Source organism: Salvelinus namaycush, chromosome 11, assembly GCF_016432855.1.
Source record: "Salvelinus namaycush isolate Seneca chromosome 11, SaNama_1.0, whole genome shotgun sequence".
Taxonomy (NCBI): Eukaryota; Metazoa; Chordata; class Actinopteri; order Salmoniformes; family Salmonidae; genus Salvelinus; species Salvelinus namaycush.
Genome location: NC_052317.1, coordinates 15,865,679 through 15,884,747, shown reverse-complemented (window position 1 = coordinate 15,884,747; position 19,069 = coordinate 15,865,679). Strand labels below are relative to the sequence as shown.

The 19,069-nt window shown below is 41.7% G+C and overlaps 2 protein-coding genes across 4 annotated transcripts in view; both read left to right on the top strand.

Annotated features, from left to right (window-relative positions):
* LOC120055862 (integrin beta-1-like) overlaps nucleotides 1-13,670 on the top strand; it is a 31,017-nt gene extending 17,347 nt beyond the window's left edge. For both annotated transcript variants that reach the window (XM_039003888.1, XM_039003889.1), the window contains exons 4-15: nucleotides 1,236-1,458; nucleotides 1,798-1,968; nucleotides 2,280-2,518; nucleotides 5,223-5,378; nucleotides 5,610-5,795; nucleotides 5,989-6,129; nucleotides 6,384-6,586; nucleotides 6,802-7,040; nucleotides 7,313-7,535; nucleotides 9,205-9,440; nucleotides 9,789-9,955; nucleotides 11,929-13,670. In XM_039003888.1, coding sequence (XP_038859816.1) covers nucleotides 1,236-1,458; nucleotides 1,798-1,968; nucleotides 2,280-2,518; nucleotides 5,223-5,378; nucleotides 5,610-5,795; nucleotides 5,989-6,129; nucleotides 6,384-6,586; nucleotides 6,802-7,040; nucleotides 7,313-7,535; nucleotides 9,205-9,440; nucleotides 9,789-9,955; nucleotides 11,929-11,994 — 2,250 coding nt within the window. In that variant the 3' untranslated portion in view covers nucleotides 11,995-13,670. The remainder of the gene's footprint in view (nucleotides 1-1,235; nucleotides 1,459-1,797; nucleotides 1,969-2,279; nucleotides 2,519-5,222; nucleotides 5,379-5,609; nucleotides 5,796-5,988; nucleotides 6,130-6,383; nucleotides 6,587-6,801; nucleotides 7,041-7,312; nucleotides 7,536-9,204; nucleotides 9,441-9,788; nucleotides 9,956-11,928) is intronic.
* A 330-nt stretch (nucleotides 13,671-14,000) lies between these two features.
* The window catches only part of LOC120055861 (enhancer of polycomb homolog 1-like), a 40,929-nt gene continuing 35,860 nt past the window's right edge, over nucleotides 14,001-19,069 (top strand). The window contains exons 1-2 of one of the 2 annotated variants that reach the window (XM_039003885.1): nucleotides 14,001-14,318; nucleotides 17,855-17,947. Coding sequence is in view for 1 of the 2 variants with exons in the window: in XM_039003884.1 (XP_038859812.1) it covers nucleotides 14,274-14,318 (45 nt within the window). In the remaining variant the exon portion in view is untranslated. The remainder of the gene's footprint in view (nucleotides 14,319-17,854; nucleotides 17,948-19,069) is intronic. The other variant, XM_039003884.1, reaches the window with a different exon arrangement.

The following is a 19,069-nucleotide window of genomic DNA, read 5'->3' as shown; positions in this document are numbered from 1 at the left end:
GTTTGTTCGAAAATGTGCATATTTAGCCACAAAAATCGTGGTTATACAATGAGAAAAGTAGCCAAGCTGGTCAGAAAATGTCGGGCGCCATCTTGGAAAGACACCTAGTCTAATCAATAAATAATCATAAACTTGACTAAAAAATACAGGGTGGACAGCAATTGAAAGACAAATTAGTTCTTAATGCAATCGCTGAATTACATTTTTAAAATTAACCTTACTGCGCAATACAAGGTGCGCTAAAGCGAAGCTACCCAAAAATTAATGGCCGCTTATGCATTTAACATTTTTCAACAGAACGATTTATCAGCATAAATAGTTCTTACTTTTAGATGAACTCGCATCAGAATCTTGGGAAAGGTGTCCGTTGTCCAGAACAATCGTCTTTTGGTCGAAAGATGTCCTCTTGTCCTGTCGAAATGGCCACTAACGTTCGGCATGTACCGGAAAAGTGTCCAACTCTTGAAAGTGCGTCACAAAGAAATGCCAGAAAATCGCAATAAACTGCTATAAACTGCTATAAGTTGGTTTAAATTAACTACCTTATGATGTCTTTAACACCTATAACGAATAAAAACATGACTGGGGATATAGAACTTGCTAAACCAAAGCTTGGAAGGAGGCCAGTCCGACGTCTATTCTGCGTCAAGCACACAGCTGAAAAGAAAGGTACTTCCGCACCGTGGTCTTATATAAAGTCCCAGATTGCGCAATCGACTCCATTCAAATTGTCACCACTTACTGACATCTAGAGGAAGGCGTAGGCAGTGTTTGTAGCCCCACAGCGTTCACAGGGACTTATAAACTGACCTGGGAACAGAGGCCAAGATTTCTGAAATCTCACTCCCTGGCAGGAAAAGTGCTGCAGAATGAGTTCTGTTTCACTCAGAGACATAATTCAAACGGTTTTAGAAACTAGAGTGTTTTCTATCCAATAGTAGTAATAATATGCATATTGTACGAGCAAGAATTGAGTACGAGGCAGTTTAATTTGGAGACCAATTTTTCCAAGATCGAAATAGCACCCCCCATAGGCTCAAGAGGTTAAATAGCTAGAGGACAGAACTCATTCAAATCCAAACCTCCAGGGCACTTCTAGTCAAGGGCCAGTCTTGACAGGCATACCGTGTACTTCTGTATCTATGATAACTATTGTGAAAAGTCAATAAATAAATAAAGTTTGGGTTATTTGTCATCTCTAATGACGACGTGTTTTGTTTTCTTTCTTTGTGCAGGACTTCCTGAAGCAGGGGGAGTCTAAGTCAGCCCGCTGTGATGAGCTGAAGTCCCTGATCACGAAGGGCTGCAGTAAGGCCAAGATCGAGAACCCCCGGGGCAGTATCTCCATCGACAAGGACAAGCCCGTCACCAACCGCAAGAAGGACGTGGCTGAGAAGCTGAAGCCTGACCAGATCACTCAGATCCAGCCCCAGAAACTCAGCCTCAACCTCCGATCCGGTAAAGACTTAAATCTGGTCCTATATCAGCACAGGTCTGGAGTTATCTTGTAGGTCATAATGAATAAGATTAGATGGACATGGAGGAACTGATCCTAGATCAGCACTCCTACTCTAATAAGAGGTTTTGTGAATACCGGCCCTGCCTCCTGACCTGGCCGGCCATGTAGCAGGACATGCTAGAATATTAAATATTTCTTGAACTTTCCATTAACATGCAGTCATTGATGGCTATATCTAAATTGTCAGTCAGAATCCTGTTGCTGTTTGTATCGTCCGGAATATTAAAGTCATCATGTTCTCTGAATCTGTTCCATTCTATTCTATTTCCACCATGCAGGTGAGGCCCAGACGTTTAAGCTGAAGTTCAAGCGGGCAGAGGACTACCCCATCGACCTCTACTACTTAATGGACCTCTCCTTCTCCATGAAAGACGATTTGGAGAACGTCAAGAACCTCGGGACTGACCTGATGCGTGAGATGCAGGAGATCACGTCAGACTTCAGGATTGGTAAGACCCATTCAACTTTAAAACGTTCAAATTAAAACAACTCTTCCACCGTCTATAAAAGGTCTTCTTTATACAGATAGGTAGTTACTTGCTGGGCATCTCTGCCTGTCTGTAGGCCAGCTACAGGGTTATCAGCCGGGGAACACCACTCCTCAATGTTTCTCTCCTGCCTCCTCCTGCCGCTAGCCTGTCTTTGGATGTTAGATCTTGGTTTCCTGACTCCTGTCCTTCCTCCTTAGCTACAGCCAGATGCTACCCATTTCTGCCTCCCCTGCCAGCTCTTTCTAAACCTTGACTGTTTTCCTAACCAGGTTTCGGCTCATTTGTGGAGAAGACTGTGATGCCCTACATCAGCACCACCCCAGCCAGGCTGTTGAACCCCTGCACGGGAAATGAGAACTGTACCAGCCCCTTCAGCTATAAGAACGTGCTCAAGTTGACCGAGAATGGGCAGCAGTTCAACAGCCTGGTCAGCAAGCAGCAGATCTCTGGAAACCTGGACTCCCCTGAGGGAGGCTTCGATGCCATCATGCAGGTGGCCGTCTGTGGGGTGAGTGACCTGGCCTGGGCTAAGTGTGCTAGTCTCCGTTAAGGGCCTGTATTCATAAAGCGCAGAGTAGTACTACTGATCTAGGATCAATCAGTAGTACTACCGATCAAGTTAAATAAGATTACGTGGACAGGGGGGACCTGATCCTAGATCAGCACTTCTAATAGAAGACTCTTTATACCAGCCCAGAAGTACAGAAATGTTCCAAATCGGCTAGAATGGTTAATGATTGAAATAATACCAGCCAGTGGAAAGTAGGGCTGTACCCAAAAAAGTTGTCTGTTCAATCGGTTGATTTAAAATTTGAACATATATTTCTCCATATATAGACACATCCTATGCGTTTTAATCAAATCAACTATAGGCACTGAGCTTGTCTGATGCTTTAAGCGAACTGTTTGATCAAATAATTAAGACACACAAATGACTAGCGGGAGTCCGACCGCAATTGATTTGATTGTGCTGGGCCTGGCTCAGACTTGCTGCGCTGTGTTAAAACAAAACTGTGAGTGACTGTGACTAGCACCCATTGTTTCTCTCTCCTCCCTGCTGTAGCGACCACCACAGAACACCAACAGTGTGTATCACACTGCCCGTGTTGCTGAAGCTGCAACATAATTGCAGCCATTTTTGACTGAAAAGTTGTTACTCAAATCCCTCATTTTGTTTAGAAAAAACATTCCCTATTCCCTCAACTCTTGCTCTCTTCACGTGACACATGTATGCGTCACATGCATGTGACCAATAGGGCCTGACCTATAGGATATCATAATCACATCAATAAATTGGTTATTACAAACTCTGAACACCGTAACCCGTGACAGCAAAATGGATGCAGAGGACGTGACAAATAAACTTGAAACTGGGGAATGTTTACTGGTTGCTCAGGAGGTAAAGGGGAAGTCAGATGTGTGGAACGAATTTGACTAGTTGTGGAAAATACTGGAGATCAAGAAAAAGGTGAGGAGCAAGCGCTGCGTGCATTTTATGTGTGCCAAACAGGTGTTAGATTACAATATACGTTTTCTGACTGTAAACAACATGAAATAAATAAGCGCACCAGAGAGTCTGTTGTAACGTTTTTTTGTATAGCCTTTATTACAGCAAAGACAAAACAGTTGCATTCATTTGTGAATGCAATTTCCGAAATGGAACGGTTTAGGCCTATTTATTGTTTACGCTAATTATTCAAATCATAATACCAGAGAGGCTGGTCTAATGGAAAACAAGTGTAAAGCCTTTATTACAGCATAACAAAGATTAAAAACAGCTGTATTTGTGTACTTTTTTTATCTGACATGTTGTGGTTGCCTGAGGCTTGGTGCGCACGGAATCAGTAGGCTATTAATCACACAGGCAACAGAATCAGTCTTATTTCTGTAGATATGATGATTTATAAAGCCAGGCACATTAAACAGAGGCTATTGATTTATAGACCTAATTAAGTTGGTTCCCCCTCATCAATTTTCTTAGACAATTAAGGCAAGGGCTGTTTTCGTCTCCTAACTCCGCTGCTGCCTCCCCCGCATTGTTCTCCACACCAATATGCTGGTTAACTTTGCTATTATTCTCATTGCAACATGGTCTAGGAAAAGGCGTCAATTTAACAGTGCACTGTGTTTCAGAACCGCGGACAGCGACCACTATCAACGCGGGAGAAAGCGCATTTGTTATAAAATATTATTTTGCACCATCGTTTTTACATAATATAACCATATACAATTTCAGTAGCAAATGTCTTACACCGATGGACTGTGCCATCCCCACGGCCACCACACTCCAAAAAGCAAGTTCTGCAGGCTCTAGTTTAGTCTAATCTTGATTATTGTCCAGTCGTGTGGTCCAGTGCTGCAAGGAAAGACCTAGTTAAGCTGCAGCTGGCCCAGAACAGAGCTGCACATTTTGCTCTTATTTGTAAACAGAGGGCTTATAAATACTATGCATGCCAGTCTCTCTTGGCTAAGAGTTGAGGAGACTGCATCACTTCTTATTTTTTATAAGAAACGTTAATGTGTTGAAAATCCCATATTTTTTGCATAGTCAGCTTACACACTTATCCCACCAGACATGCCACCAGGGGTCTTTTCATAGTCCCCAAATCCAGAACAAATTCAAGAAAACGTACAATATTATATAGAGCCCTTATTGCATGGAACTTCTATCTCATATTGCTCAAATAAACAGCAAACCTGGTTTCAAAAAACAGATAAAGCAACACCTCACAGCACAACGCCTCTCCCCTATTTGACCTAGATAGTTTGTGTGTATTGGACCTAGATAGTTTGTGTATGCATTGATATGTAGGCTACGTGTGCCTTTTTAAAAATGTATGTAGTTCTGTCCCTGAGCTGTTCTTGTCTAATGATGTTCTGTATTATGTGTCATGTTTTGTGTGGACCCCAGGAAGAGTAGCTGCTGCTTTTGCAACAGCTAATGGGGATCCTAATAAAATGCCAAATACCAATGGATCAGTCCATCAGACAGGTGTCTTATACACCATGATTTGTTTATATTTTTTTTTGCTACTGCCCGACTAAAAAAATCTTGGTCGACCAACAGCCCATCGACCAAACAATCGACCAGTCGACTAAATTGGTTTAGCCCTAGTGCAAAGCATTGCAACAAAGAATTTTGATTTATTTTGGAGAATGTATTTTTCGAGAGCTCTAATTGGTTGTATTTGTTTCTGTCCCTCCCCCTGCAGGATGCCATTGGCTGGAGGAACGTCACTCGTCTGCTGGTGTTCTCCACTGACGCTGGGTTCCACTTTGCTGGAGACGGCAAACTGGGCGGCATCGTTCTGCCCAACGATGGAAAGTGTCATCTGGAAAACAACATGTACACCATGAGCCATTACTACGTATGTGTTTCTCTGTATACTCTATACCTTCCAGACATTTTGTATTGCATTTGTTGCATTATAGTGTGCTTATTCTGTGTGCTGACCTCACTAAATGAATTTCCATGTGAACGGACAATAAGGTTATCATATATGGTATAATATGCTGTATGACTGGCTCATGTCTCCGTGGTATGGATCGTTGGATGTTTGTTTTGACATTTTCATCTTGTATTTCTTTTCAATTAACAGGACTATCCCTCCATTGCCCATTTGGTCCAGAAACTGAGCGACAACAACATTCAGACAATTTTTGCAGTTACTGAGGAATTCCAGCCTGTTTACAAAGAACTGAAGAACCTCATCCCCAAGTCTGCAGTAGGAACCCTGTCCTCCAACTCCAGCAACGTCATCAAGCTCATTATCGATTCTTACAATGTGAGTTTAACCCCCACGCTTTGACACCAGCTTTGACTTGGAATGGCTTTGATGTGAAGCTAATAGTTACTGTGCAGAAAATCAATACCTGGGATCTGTCCCAAAAGGCACCCTATTCCCAAATAGTGTACTACTTTTTACCAGTTTTTTTTTTATATTGACACATTTGGTTAACATTCTCTGTGTTTGGTAGTCTCTTTCATCTGAAGTCATTCTGGAGAACAACAAGGTGCCTGAAGGTGTGTCCATAAAATACAAGTCCATCTGCAAGAATGGCGTGGTTGGTACGGGAGAGAACGGAAGAAAATGCTCTAACATCTCCATTGGAGACGAGGTAAGTGAGAGCGAGCGCTGTCTTTCCTTGTTGGTCTGGTCTCTATTGAAATAGGGGTGGAGAATTTACATTTGTCAATGTAATACATCTAAAAAAAAAAAAAATGTGTAAACCATCCAAGACATTTTAGGAGTTTACTTTTGGAAAAACGAGAGGGAATATATTTGACCTTTACTCAACGTTTCAGCTCAGAGGTCTTTCTCAAGACCAGTCTCCAGGAGTTTACTAATGCCTTCTATCATCCTATCTCCTAGGTGTCCTTTGACATTACCATCGAGTCCCAGAAGTGTCCATCTCAAGGCAAGTCAGAGACCATTAGGATCAAGCCGCTGGGTTTCAATGAGGATGTGGAGATTGTCCTCAACTTCATCTGCGAATGTGAATGTTCCAAAGGCGGAGAACCTCTCAGCAAGATCTGCCACAATGGCAACGGGACCTTTGAGTGTGGAGCCTGCAGGTAGGCACAACATAAAACCCTGGTTTGGGTTCTGATTTTCAGGTGTGAATTACCATAATGTTCTTCTGAAACTATACGGGTCATATTCACTAGGATCCAAATGGAAGAAAAAGGACCACGTTAACTTATCCAATAAGAAATGCTTGTTTTTGTTTTCCGCAGTGACATTTTTTGCTTCCATGTGCACTAATGAATACGATCTTGCTTTGGCTCAGGTGCAACGAAGGACGTATCGGCAGACTGTGTGAGTGCAGCACAGACGAGGTGAGGACAGACGACCTGGACGGTAACTGTCGGAAGGACAACGGTACAGACATCTGCAGCAACAACGGAGACTGTGTGTGTGGAACTTGTGAGTGTAAGAAGAGGGAGAACCCCGAGGAACGGTACAGCGGGAAATTCTGCGAGTGTGACAATTTCAACTGTGACCGGTCCAACAACAAACTATGTGGAGGTAGGACCTGTGGCTGGCCCTCTTGGTTTGACTAGACATATTGTATTCATTCAACACTGCTGCATACTGTAACATCTATAGAATAAACTACTGAAAGAACGTGTTTTTAAAATGTACAGCATATCATGGATCCTCCATTTTCTCCACCTATTTCCTCAGCCATGGCCTACTGAAAGAAAATGTTTTAGATTGGATGATTCTTCAAAATGGATGGCTGCGTTGTGTAGGCCCAGCATAGATTCAATCTCTTATTTTCTCCTCCCCTCTACTAGGACATGGGCGTTGTGAGTGCAGGGTGTGTATCTGCGATGCCAACTACACGGGCAGCGCCTGCGACTGTTCCCTGGACACCTCCACCTGCCTGGCAGCCAATAAGCAGATATGTAATGGCCGGGGCACCTGCGAGTGTGGCGTCTGCAAATGCACCAACCTCAAGTTCCAGGGCCCCACCTGTGAGATCTGCCCCACCTGCCCCGGAGTCTGCGCTGAGCACAAGTGAGTCCCCGTTCAGGGTGTTAACCATAGATAACATCGTCTCTTTATCTCACCCACAATGCTGACAGGGAGTTGTGGATTTGTACAGTGTCTTTGAAAAGTATTCATTTGACTTTTTCCACAATTTGTTACATTACAGCCTTATTCTAAGATTGATTAAATAAAAATAATTCCTCATCAATCTACACACAATACACCATAATGACAAAGCAAAAACAGGTTTTTAGAAATAGCTTATTTACATAAGTATTCAGTCCCTTTGCTAGGATACTTGAAATTGAGCTCCGGTGCATCCTGTTTCTACAACTTCATTGGAGTCCACCTGTGGTCAATTCAATTGATTGGACATGATTTGGAAAGGCACACACCTGTCTATATAATGTCCCACCGTTGACAGTGAATGTCAGAGCAAAAACCAAGCCTTGAAGTCGAAGGAATTGTCCGTAGAGCTCCGATACAGGATTGTGTCAATGCACAGATCTGGGGAAGGGTACCAAAACATTTTTGCAGCATTGAAGGTCCCCAAGAACACAGTGGCCTCCATTCTTAATTGGAAGACGTTTGGAACCACCAAGGCTCTCGGGGCAGAAGGGCCTTGGTCAGGGAGGTGACCAAGAACCCGAGTTCCTCTGTGGAGATGGGAGAACGTTACAGAAGGACAACCATCTCTGCAGCACTCCACCAATCAGGCCTTTATGGTAGAGTGGCCAGACAGAAGTCACTTCTCAGTAAAAGGCACATGACAGTCCACTTCGAGTTTGCCAAAAGGCACCTAGACTCTGACCATGAGAAACAAGATTCTCTGGTCTGATGAAACCAAGATTGAACTCTTTGGCCTGAATGCCAAATGTCACGTCTGGAGGAAACCTGGCACCATCCCTACGGTGAAGGATGGTAATGGTAGCATCATGCTATGGGGATGTTTTTCAGCAGCAGGGACTGGGAGACTAGTCAGGATCGAGGCAAAGATGTACAGAGGTCCTTAATGAAAACCTGTTCCAGAGTGCTGAAGACCTCAGACTGGGGCGAAGGTTCACCTTCAAACAGGTCAACGACCCTAAGCACACAGCCAAAACAAAGCAGGAGTGGCTTCGGGACAAGTCTCTAAATGTCCTTGAGTGGCCCAGCCAGAACCCAGACTTGAACCCGATTGACTGAGAGACCTGAAAATATCTGTGCAGCGACGCTCCACTTCCAACCTGACAGAACTTGAGAGGATCTGCAGAGCAGAATGGGACAAACTCCCCAAATACAGATGTGCCAAGCTGTAGCGTCATACCCAAGAAGACTAAGATGTAATCACTGCCAAAGGTGATTTAGCAAAGTACTGAGTAAAGGGTCTGAGTACTTATATATATATATATTTTTTATCATATTACACAAATCAGCAGAAATTAAAATAAAAATACCTTTGTCATTATTGGGTATTGTGTGTGTTTGTAGATTTATGGCCATACATTTTAGAGTAAGGCTGTAACCTAACAATGTGGAAAAAGTCAAGAGATCTGAATACTTTCCGAATGTGCCTTTTGTATAACCTGGGGAAAAAACTTGTTTAAGAGGATTTTGTAAAAAAAAAAAAAAACAGAATGCTAAATCTGTTTTTACTCGTCTTAATACCTATCTGTGTGGCCATAGCCTGACCATGTTGTTGTCCTCGCTCTAAAAGGGAGTGTGTTCAGTGCCGGGCCTTTGAGACTGGAGAGAAGAAGGACACGTGTCAGAGGGACTGCAGCTATTTCAACCTGATCAGAGTGAAGGATCGGGACAAGCTGCCCCAGCCAGCCGACCAGTCCTACCCCCTATCCCACTGTAAGGAGAGGGACGCCAACGACTGCTGGTTCTACTACACCTACGCCGTTAGGAACGACACAATGAGGGAGGTCTACGTGGTCGAGACTCTGGGTGAGTGGATGGCTGGTGCTGCACCACTGAGGAGCAAATATCTTTGATCATCCATTTTAGGAATAGCCTGCCCTAATGACTTCATGTCTGTATGGCATTTTACAGCCCGTGTCCCTAATGACACCTTTTAACCAGGGCCCCTATAATCTCTTGTCAAAAGTAGTGCACTACAAAATGACAGTGCACTACGAAGGCAATAGGGTGCCATTTGGGATAGAGCCAAAGTGTAGGCCTATAATTATAAATTTTATTTGGCGGATGCCTTTCAAAACACAAGTACATAGTCCATTGTATATGATTAACTGTAAATGCATAATGTTGCCATGTGTGTTCCCTGGTGTGCCATAGAGTGCCCAGCGGGCCCTGACATCATCCCCATCGTGGCTGGCGTGGTGGCGGGCATTGTTCTCATCGGCCTGGCCCTACTGCTCATCTGGAAGCTGCTCATGATCATCCACGACCGCAGAGAGTTCGCCAAGTTCGAGAAGGAGAAGATGAACGCCAAATGGGACACGGTAAGGCATCCTGTTGGATCACACCAGCACAGCCGGCTTTCAAATAAGAATATTAACTTTTATATTAGCGGTGATTTGCTTTCTTTTCACTGTTCAGGTATCTGGGGTTGCATTCATAAAGTGTCTCTGAGTAGGTGTGCTGATTTAGGATCAGTTTTGCCTTTAGATCACAATGAATAAGATTGCATGGACAGGGGGGCCTGACTCTAGATCAGCACTCCTATTCAGAGACACTAGATGCATACGGCCCCTGGTCTACTCTTGAAATGTGAGATGACTTTCTGTCCTAAAATTAACGTGTGTGTGTGTGTGTGTGTGTGTGTATATATATATATTCATTCATCCAGCATTCCTTTTACGCCTATCTCAAGAGATGCACTTCATTGTCTTGGTTATCTGTGCGAAAACCAACCGTTATATTTGTGCCTTGGTTATCTCTTTGGCTACATCTTCTGTTTTGTGCCAACAATGGCAGCACAGAAACCTGGCTCTGTCACGCTGCTCACCCTTAGACAGACTTCATTCACTGAGGGAGTGGCCTTTCCTCCATGGGCATTTTGCTGGCTAGGTTAGGAGTGCTGCCACTATCTGTCCACTCATCAGTACTTCATGCCCATAATAGGCAATGAAGCTGAGGGAGAGGGTGCGCTTGGTCACCAACAGAAGAAAGCTCAATCCAGCTGCTCAGTGTGCTCTGAAAGTCATAGCAACAGTATTTCATGTTTATAGTAGAATGACAGAGCACTTGTGTGCTGAGAAAGTGCACAGCTGAGAGAGAATATAGCCTCTGGTCGAGTCCCAAATGGCTCCATATTACCTAAATAGTGCACTACCTTTGACGAGAGCCCCCGTGGGCCCTGGTCAAAAATAGTGGTACTGGTCAAAAGTAGTGGTAGTGCACTATAAATGGAATAGGGTGCTATTTGGGACTTAACCTCATTCTCAAGAGCATGGCTATTGCTAAACCATTGGGGTTGGATATGTTTGTATTCTGAATGATGGTTAGACCCCTAGTTGGTAAACCTTTTCTGCTTTCTTTGTCCCTCAACCATTACTCCCTGCATCCTGTCATCTTTTACTGCTTACTTTCTTTTCATGCTGTTTCTTGTTCTTCTTTTCTTTGACCCCTGTCTGTCTCATTGTCGACCATAGCAAGAGAATCCTATATACAAGAGCCCTATAAATAAGTTCCAGAATCCAAGCTATGGGCGTAAAGGCGTGGTCCTATAAGTCTACGTTTGTATTGCCTATCTCTCTTTTCCCTTTTCCTGCATGTACTTTACTTTCCCCTTGAAGTGTTTTGTGATTAAGTTTTGCATCTTTTCTTCACCCTTTTTCACTGATATATTTTCATTCTTAAGAAAAAAACAGATTCAACTTCTTAAAAGCAAAAGCTGTAAAATAACCGTTTTCTCATTTCAGTAGCGAGTTTAAAGTTTCTGGTACTGTCTGAGGCAACCTGAAGAACACATTTGTCTAAGAAATGAATCACTTAATAAAACGGGATATATATTTTTTTAACTACGGTGTTCTATAGCTCACCAACATCTATCCAATTCACGCTACCTTATTTTAAATGGGTTAAGGTTTAACATGTATTTAACTGCATGTTGTTGTGTGTGCCATTAACATGCTAGATTATAGGACAGGTGACTGCTTTGTTCGCAAGTCCCTATTGAAATGTTGAAAATCGTATTGTCCAAATGGAGACGTGCTGCTCTGGAATTAATTTTAACCAAACAATGTGATATGTGAAGTGGTTCTAACCGAATGATTCTCTTTTTGGACTACATTCCAAATGGCACCTATGGGCCCTGGTCAAAAGTAGTGCAATATATACATGTATATATATGTGTGTGTAGTTAAATAAAAGGTTAATGTAAAAAAATAGGGAATAGGCTGCCATTTGGGACAAAGACAATGTATCCATGATTACTCTTTTTTCTCACTCTCTTTTTACTTGTCTTTTGCAGGGTGAGAATCCCATCTACAAGAGTGCTGTAACAACTGTTGTCAATCCAAAATACGAGGGCAAATGATGGAGCATCCTCTCTGTCATTACAACACTGTATGCAAAATAATATTTGGGGGGGGTTTATGTTCACGGTTTGTTTTTGTAGTCACCAAATAATAGCAGTGCATTTTGCCACTATTTCAGTATGTTTTACTAACTGTTTTTTTCTATGCATCGTTTGAATTGAAAAATTGTACAGTATGTATAAACTTGGGTTTTTACTTTTTTGGTGGAACTTGGCGGAATGTTTTTAAACTGATTTTATTTTTGCCACAGGACTGGCAAGGTCATTGAAGGTGTGGTTGTGCCTTTCATAGAACCGTGGAGCCATTCTTTCTGTTTTTGAGGGTGAAATTGGATGTCGATATGGGACAAGATACGTAGCGATAGCTGGCCATTAGGACAGCAGTAAATTGTAATGTGTACAGTTTGTAGGAAATTCTGTGTAAAGCCATATTTTAGTCACAGAAAAGGGCTGGAAGCAAAGGCTGGAAGCAAATGTTAATCAATTTATTCTTCAACCTGAACAATCAATTTAAATGTTTATTTTTTAAAGATATTGTCATGATATTTGTAAATCTTTATAAATAAAATGACATTAATGTACATTAGTAGTATTATGGGCTCCAGGTTTAAATTGTTTAGTTTTAAAGAACTCAGGTCCCTATTGAACTCTTAATTAATAGCGATGCCAAATATTACAGAACTCATTGGCTTGTTTGCAAACAATATGCCTTATTTTAAGTGTCTTGCTTCAGTTACAGAAATTGAGTTCTGAATGGGGTTCTGAATGGTTTATTACTTGACCTGTATCCTCAGTGTGTTTTTTTTCTTTTTTTACTGTCAAATAATTATCTTCTAATTTAGATGGTTTAATCAAACTCTTCCATTGAATAATGGTGACTACATTTCAGTTATAAAGATCAGTGTTAAGGGAGTGACGTCATTCAGATCTCTGTAGAATTTCAAACATCCCACTTAGTTGTAAGAACACAATCTCCACACTGTTTTTAAAGTGCCTTTTTATTTCATCACATTCACATTTTGCATTACTTTATTTCTGAAATTATTTATTAAAGTTCCCAAACAAATTACCCCAAAATTGTTACATGCTGCATGTGTGTGTTAATTATTGTCATTTGTCCTTGCTTTCTTTTTGTTAGAAAGATGCCAAGGAATGTTTGGCTCATTGTGGCCTAGGCCTCTGATCCAGCTTTCAACTCACTGCTCATCTTCTGCTACCCACATGTTTTCTACAGTTTAACAGATGCATTTCACCTCTTGTTTTGGCCAATTCATGCATTTTCCAACTCCGGATAAATCTCAGGATAGTGTCTCCTGATCTGAACAACAGAAATACAGCTGCCACTGTTTTCAGATGCTGCACTGCCTAATGAGTAATGAGCATTCGTAGATACTTGAGTCATATGGCATCAGCACTGCCACTGTAGCTAGGAGGGGGAAACAAGGCCCTTCCACAGGACACAGTTGGTGCATACAGTGGGTTTGAACATTGGTATCAGGAGTTGGAAGCTCGGCTCCAATATAGGTTGGGAGAATGCCCAATGGTTGAAGTTAGTTTTCTGTTGTGTTAAACGGTCTCCCTTGCAAAAGAGGTCTGACGTTAGTGGGTCTTTCTGGTTAATTTTTTGTTTGTTTTGTGAATAGTTCCATCACAGAATAAAATTCTAATCCCGTAAATGATACATTGTATAATTTGTTAAACTGATTTTAAATCAAGATGTAAGTAGTGTACAGATTTACATCACTCCCAACCTGCAATCAGGCACCAGCAGGCAGCATTAAAATAATATAATAATCATTTCCGTACTTCAATTGAAAGACTGCGTTTCTGCATCTGTTTCAATCTTGTATGTTAGGTGGTCCATTCCCAAGGTAATAGAGGGCTTAGAATACCGTGTACAACAGATAGAACTTTCTCGTTTTTGAGCGTGAGCTCATCAACCCAGTGTTCTCTACCTCATTGCTCTCTACAGATGATTGGTGCCAGCCACCGACCAATCAGGATGCGTCTTCTATTGCAAAGTTGTTAACCCCCAACAAGAACACTTCTCTTCTAGTTTTGCTAGCTAATCTTCTTGGAAATAACAAGTATAATTATCTGATCTCAATAACGTATTAGTTCGACGGAGAGAGAGGCTTTCCGATACGATCAAGAGAAATCCGATGCTTTCTTAAAAAGCTGAATGACGTCTTATCAGGAGTATTTTACTGCATGGCGTTTGCAAAACGATAACGTTACACTTAAGCCAGCGTCTGTCCTTGGCTTTTGGGGAATCACTCATGATCATCAGAAATGTTATCACCCTTCCTGGAGTCAATTTTACGGTAAGTTTTTCAGATATCTTTGTATAGCTGATCGAAACAACTGTCGTGTGAAAATCGTCTTGTTTGTAGGATAGCTAGCTATCACAATTAAATTGAATGGCTGTTAAGTTGGCCAACCACCGATGTCAAGTCAATCAGCATGCTAGGCTACTAGTAACTAGCTACGTTAACGTTACAATCGCGAGCCAGCTCCATTTTTAGCTAGTAGGTTAGCTTTCGTTTTTGGTTTGGTTTAGGTGTTATAAATTGTCGTTTGCTTTCAAATGTTCTGACTTGCGAAATGCTAAATGTATTATTTATAGTCCAAAGAGTCAGGAAGAAAGCCAGTTAACGTTAAGTTACGTACCAAAGTCATGACCGCAATGTGTCATACCTAAATCTGGTGTTAACTGTACAATTATTTTGTAAATTAGTTTATAACCACTAACTAATTGTCATGTTCTAGCTAGGCAAGGAAGGCAATATTTGATAGCTAACACTGCCAACCAACTACCAGTGGTCTACAAAGGAACTGCACATTCATATTTGAATTGTTGACTAATGCCAAGTTGTTTGGCATGTAGGTAAATAACAGAAATCAGTGGAGTGGCTTGTTCAGACTTAAAGTGACTAGCCCTGGCCTTGATGTCAGTGACAAAACACTAGGCTTGTCCTCAGTGGTGGAAAAAGTAACCTGATTCTACTTGAGTGAAAGTAAAGATACCTTTATAGAAAATGACTGAAATAAAAGTGAGTCACCCAGTAAAATATGACTTGAGTAAAAGTCTAAAAGTATTGTTTTAAATATACTTAAGTATCAAAAGTAAATAATTGCTATTAAACAAACCAGATGGCACCATTTTCTTTTTTAATTTATGGATCACCAGGCGCACACTCCAACACTCAGACATCATTTACAAACGAAGCATGTGTGTTTAGTGAGTCCACCAGATCAGAGGCAGTAGGGATGACCAAGGACGTTCTCTTGATTAGTGTGTGAATTGGACCATTTTCCTGTCCTTTTAAGCATTCAAAATGTAACGAGTACTTTTGGGTGTCAGGGAAAAGAGTAAAAAGTACATTATTTTCTTTTTTACATTCTCAGGAATGTAGTTAAGTAAAAGTTGTCAAATAATAATGCTAAAGTACAGAACCAAAACACCTACATAAGTAGTACTTTAAAGTATTTTTACTTAAGTACTTGTCCTAGCTTTCAAAAACCCTTCTCCGTATGCAGGGTTTTCAGCGGTTACATTCGCTATGCGAACTACATTTCCAATGCAGTGTTAACGTTTAGAAACGTCAATTATTGCTTTCACTAGTTTTTGAAATATGCTGATATGCCCCTTATCTTTTATACAGTTGCAGTTTTACACATCCATAAGCTGTGTGCCTCCAGTTGATGAATTACACTTCCTCCCCATTTACGTTTACACATAGGTGTTCAGAGCTAATTAGCACAGGTGGCCGCCTATGTCTTCCGTAAACAAACAATGTAACATGGAGATATGACCATGTGGAAACACTAACCCAATAAAGGTGTGTGTAGTAACTTAATTTCTCGCTGATATGAAAGATACATTATTCATGTTTCCAAACCCGTACCGCAAACGATACGTTCAGAACTTAACTCCCCCGACCAGAAGATACTATCGTCAATAGGCACTAAAGCAGTTAGCCTCTGAATGGGGTAGACTTGTCCTGGGCTCATAATCACGAAGCGTCTCGGACAATGCTGATTTTTAGGATCAGTTTTGCCTTTTAGGTCTTGAGTTAGATTACATGGACAGGGGAGAGAGCAGGGGTGTATTCATTAGTTGGATTCTGTTACAAAACGTTTGGGCCTTTTGCAATGGAAACTGTTTACTTTAGGAACCAGTGGGAGTGGGACCTACCTGCATTTGTCCAATAGAAAGTAGTTTTTGTTGACAATCGCGTAGGGACCTACCTGCATTTAGTTTAAAACGTGTTTGTATTGGACAAATGCAGGTACAGTGCATTCGGAAAGTATTCAGACCCCTCGACTTTTTCCACATTTTGTTAGGTTACAGGCTAATTCTAAAGTGGATTTTTTTTAAATTCCCTCATCTACATACAATACCCCATAATGACAAAGCAAACCGGGTTTAGAAAATGTTGCACATTTTTTGTTAAAAATCACATTTACATAAGTATTCAGACCCTTTACTCACAACTTTGTTGAAGCACGTTTGGCAGCGATTACAGCATTAAGTCTTCTTGGGTATGATGCTACAAGCTTGGCACACATGTATTTGGGGAGTTTGGCCCATTCTGCTCTGCAGATCCTCAAGCTCTGTCGGGTTGGATGGGGACCGTCGCTGCACAGCAATTTTCAGGTCTCTCCAGAGCTGTTTGATCGGGTTCAAGTCCAGGCTCTGGCTGGGCCACTCCTGTGTGGTCTTGGCTGTGTGCTTAGGGTCATTGTCCTGTTTGAAGGTCAACCTTCGCCCAAGTCTGAGGTCCTGAGCACTCTGGAGCAGGTTTTCATCAAGGATCTCTGTACTTTCCCTCGATCCTGACTAGTCTCCCAGTCCCTGATGCTGGAAAACATCCCCACAGCATGATGCTGCCACAACCATGCTTCGCCGTAGGGATGGTATTGGCCAGGTGATGAGCGGTGCCTGGTTTCCTCCAGACTTGGCATTCAGGCCAAAGAGTTCAATCTTGGTTTCATCAGAACAGAGAATATTGTTTCTCATTGTCAGAGTCCTTTAGATGCCTTTTGGCAAACTCAAAGCAAACTCAAAGCGGGCTGTTTTGGTAACCTTCCCCAGATCTGTGCCTCGACACATTCCTTTCACCTCATGGCTTTATTTTTGCTCTGACAAGCACTGTCAACTGTGGGACCTTATATAGACAGGTGTGTCTTTCCAAATCATGTCCAATCAATTGAATTTACCACAGGTGAAAAATGGAAACAGGATGCACTTGAGCTAAATTTCGAGTCTCTTAGCAAAGGGTCTGAATACTTATGTAAATAAGGTATCTGTTTTATTTAATACATTTACAAAAATGTCTACCTGTTTTCGGTTTGTCATTATGGGGTATTGTGTGTTATTTGTGGTCCCGTGTGGCTCAGTTGGTAGAGCATGGCGCTTGCAACGCCAGGGTTGTGGGTTCAATTCCCACGGGGGGACCAGGGTTCAATTCCCACGGGGGGACCAGGATGAATATGTATGAACTTTCCAATTTGTAAGTCGCTCTGGATAAGAGCGTCTGCTAAATGACGTAAATGTGTGTAGATTGAGGAATTTTAATTTATTCCATTTTAGAATAAGGCTGTAATGTAAAAAAAATGCACTGTAGGTCCCTCCCCGTTTGTTTAATTATGTTTGCCCTTTTTGGTTCCTAGCGTAAACAATGTTTTGCCTCTCTAATCTGAGCAATGAATACACACAAGCACGCCTACTCGGAGGCACTTGATGATTTCAGTTACTCTTTGCAATTGGAACCGCTGTCCCAGTCCTATCAACGCGATGACCCCTTTAATTAAACACTCAAAGGAATGATGAGCTGTTTTTTTTATTCCCACTCAGATCCCAATGATGCTGTCTTTTGTAATGGTTGACGCCAAGTGGAACCTACAACTCTTGGAGCCTGGCTAGACCCGATGTCTGCCATTACTATAGGTAAGCCCAGAGAATGACCTTATAATATGGGCTTTAGTAAAGCACCAGATGCATCTCTGCTTGTTATTCATGAGGTATTGGGGTAAGGCACAGAGAGACTAGCATCCTGTCCAGGGGGTGTACTTGTACATTAAGCTGCCTCACACTACAGAAACAGGAGATGGACTCATGTCCTATGGTAGCATGGCTGATGTAACTCACATGGTACACAGCTAAGGAGAGCTGTGACACTTGTCTGGACAGGAACCTGTTGATGGTGCAATATTCACAACGAAATTGGCTTGAGCTTTGATTGGTTCTCTCAAATGTTTATTATTTTGGGGGGGTTGAGACCTCTTTATTTGAAAATCCAACAGTTGTATTAGAAGGGGGTAGGGCTTGGGCACTTTAATTGGCGAGGACAGGCTTGTGGTAATGGCTGGAGCGGAATGGTATCAAACATGTTTTCCAGCCACCACTGTTGAATTACGATAGGACTTACACACTGGTCAACGGAGGACCACACAGTTCAGGTTGCAGCGGGCAACAGTTCTAGGGTTAATCACACCACAAGAGGGCAACATTTTCAAACTTTTAAAATATTTTCAGAAGCTGTTCAGTTCCCAGTACTGGTAGTGACTAGTAAGTCTAGTCAATTAGTATATTTTACTTTGGTTATTTTCAAATAACACTAGTAGTTTATGACTCAAGGGTTTTATATTTTTGTTTCAACTTTTAAGAGCAGCAAAACAACTTCAAATATTTGGTATCATGCCAGAAGAGCATTGTAATGCAAATGCATCATCATGTAGTTATCATCCATGTCTTCCCATCCCAATATATTTAATCAAATTGACTAAATCCCAATATATTTAATCAAATTTACTAACAGCCCCCCCTCAATGTTCAAATCACATGTAGAACAACAGTGAAGAATAAAAGGTGCATGATAATATATTGTCTAATGTTAGAGACAATAATAATAATAATTCAACTATGGCCTACCAAAAGCCTCCTGCGGGGATGGGGGCCTGGGATAAAAAAAATACCCCATAAATATAGTAGTACAAAACACTAAGGCAATGTAGGCTATTTAGAGTGTAACCAATTAGGGACATTTAGCGAAATATGTTGTAGTGTCAA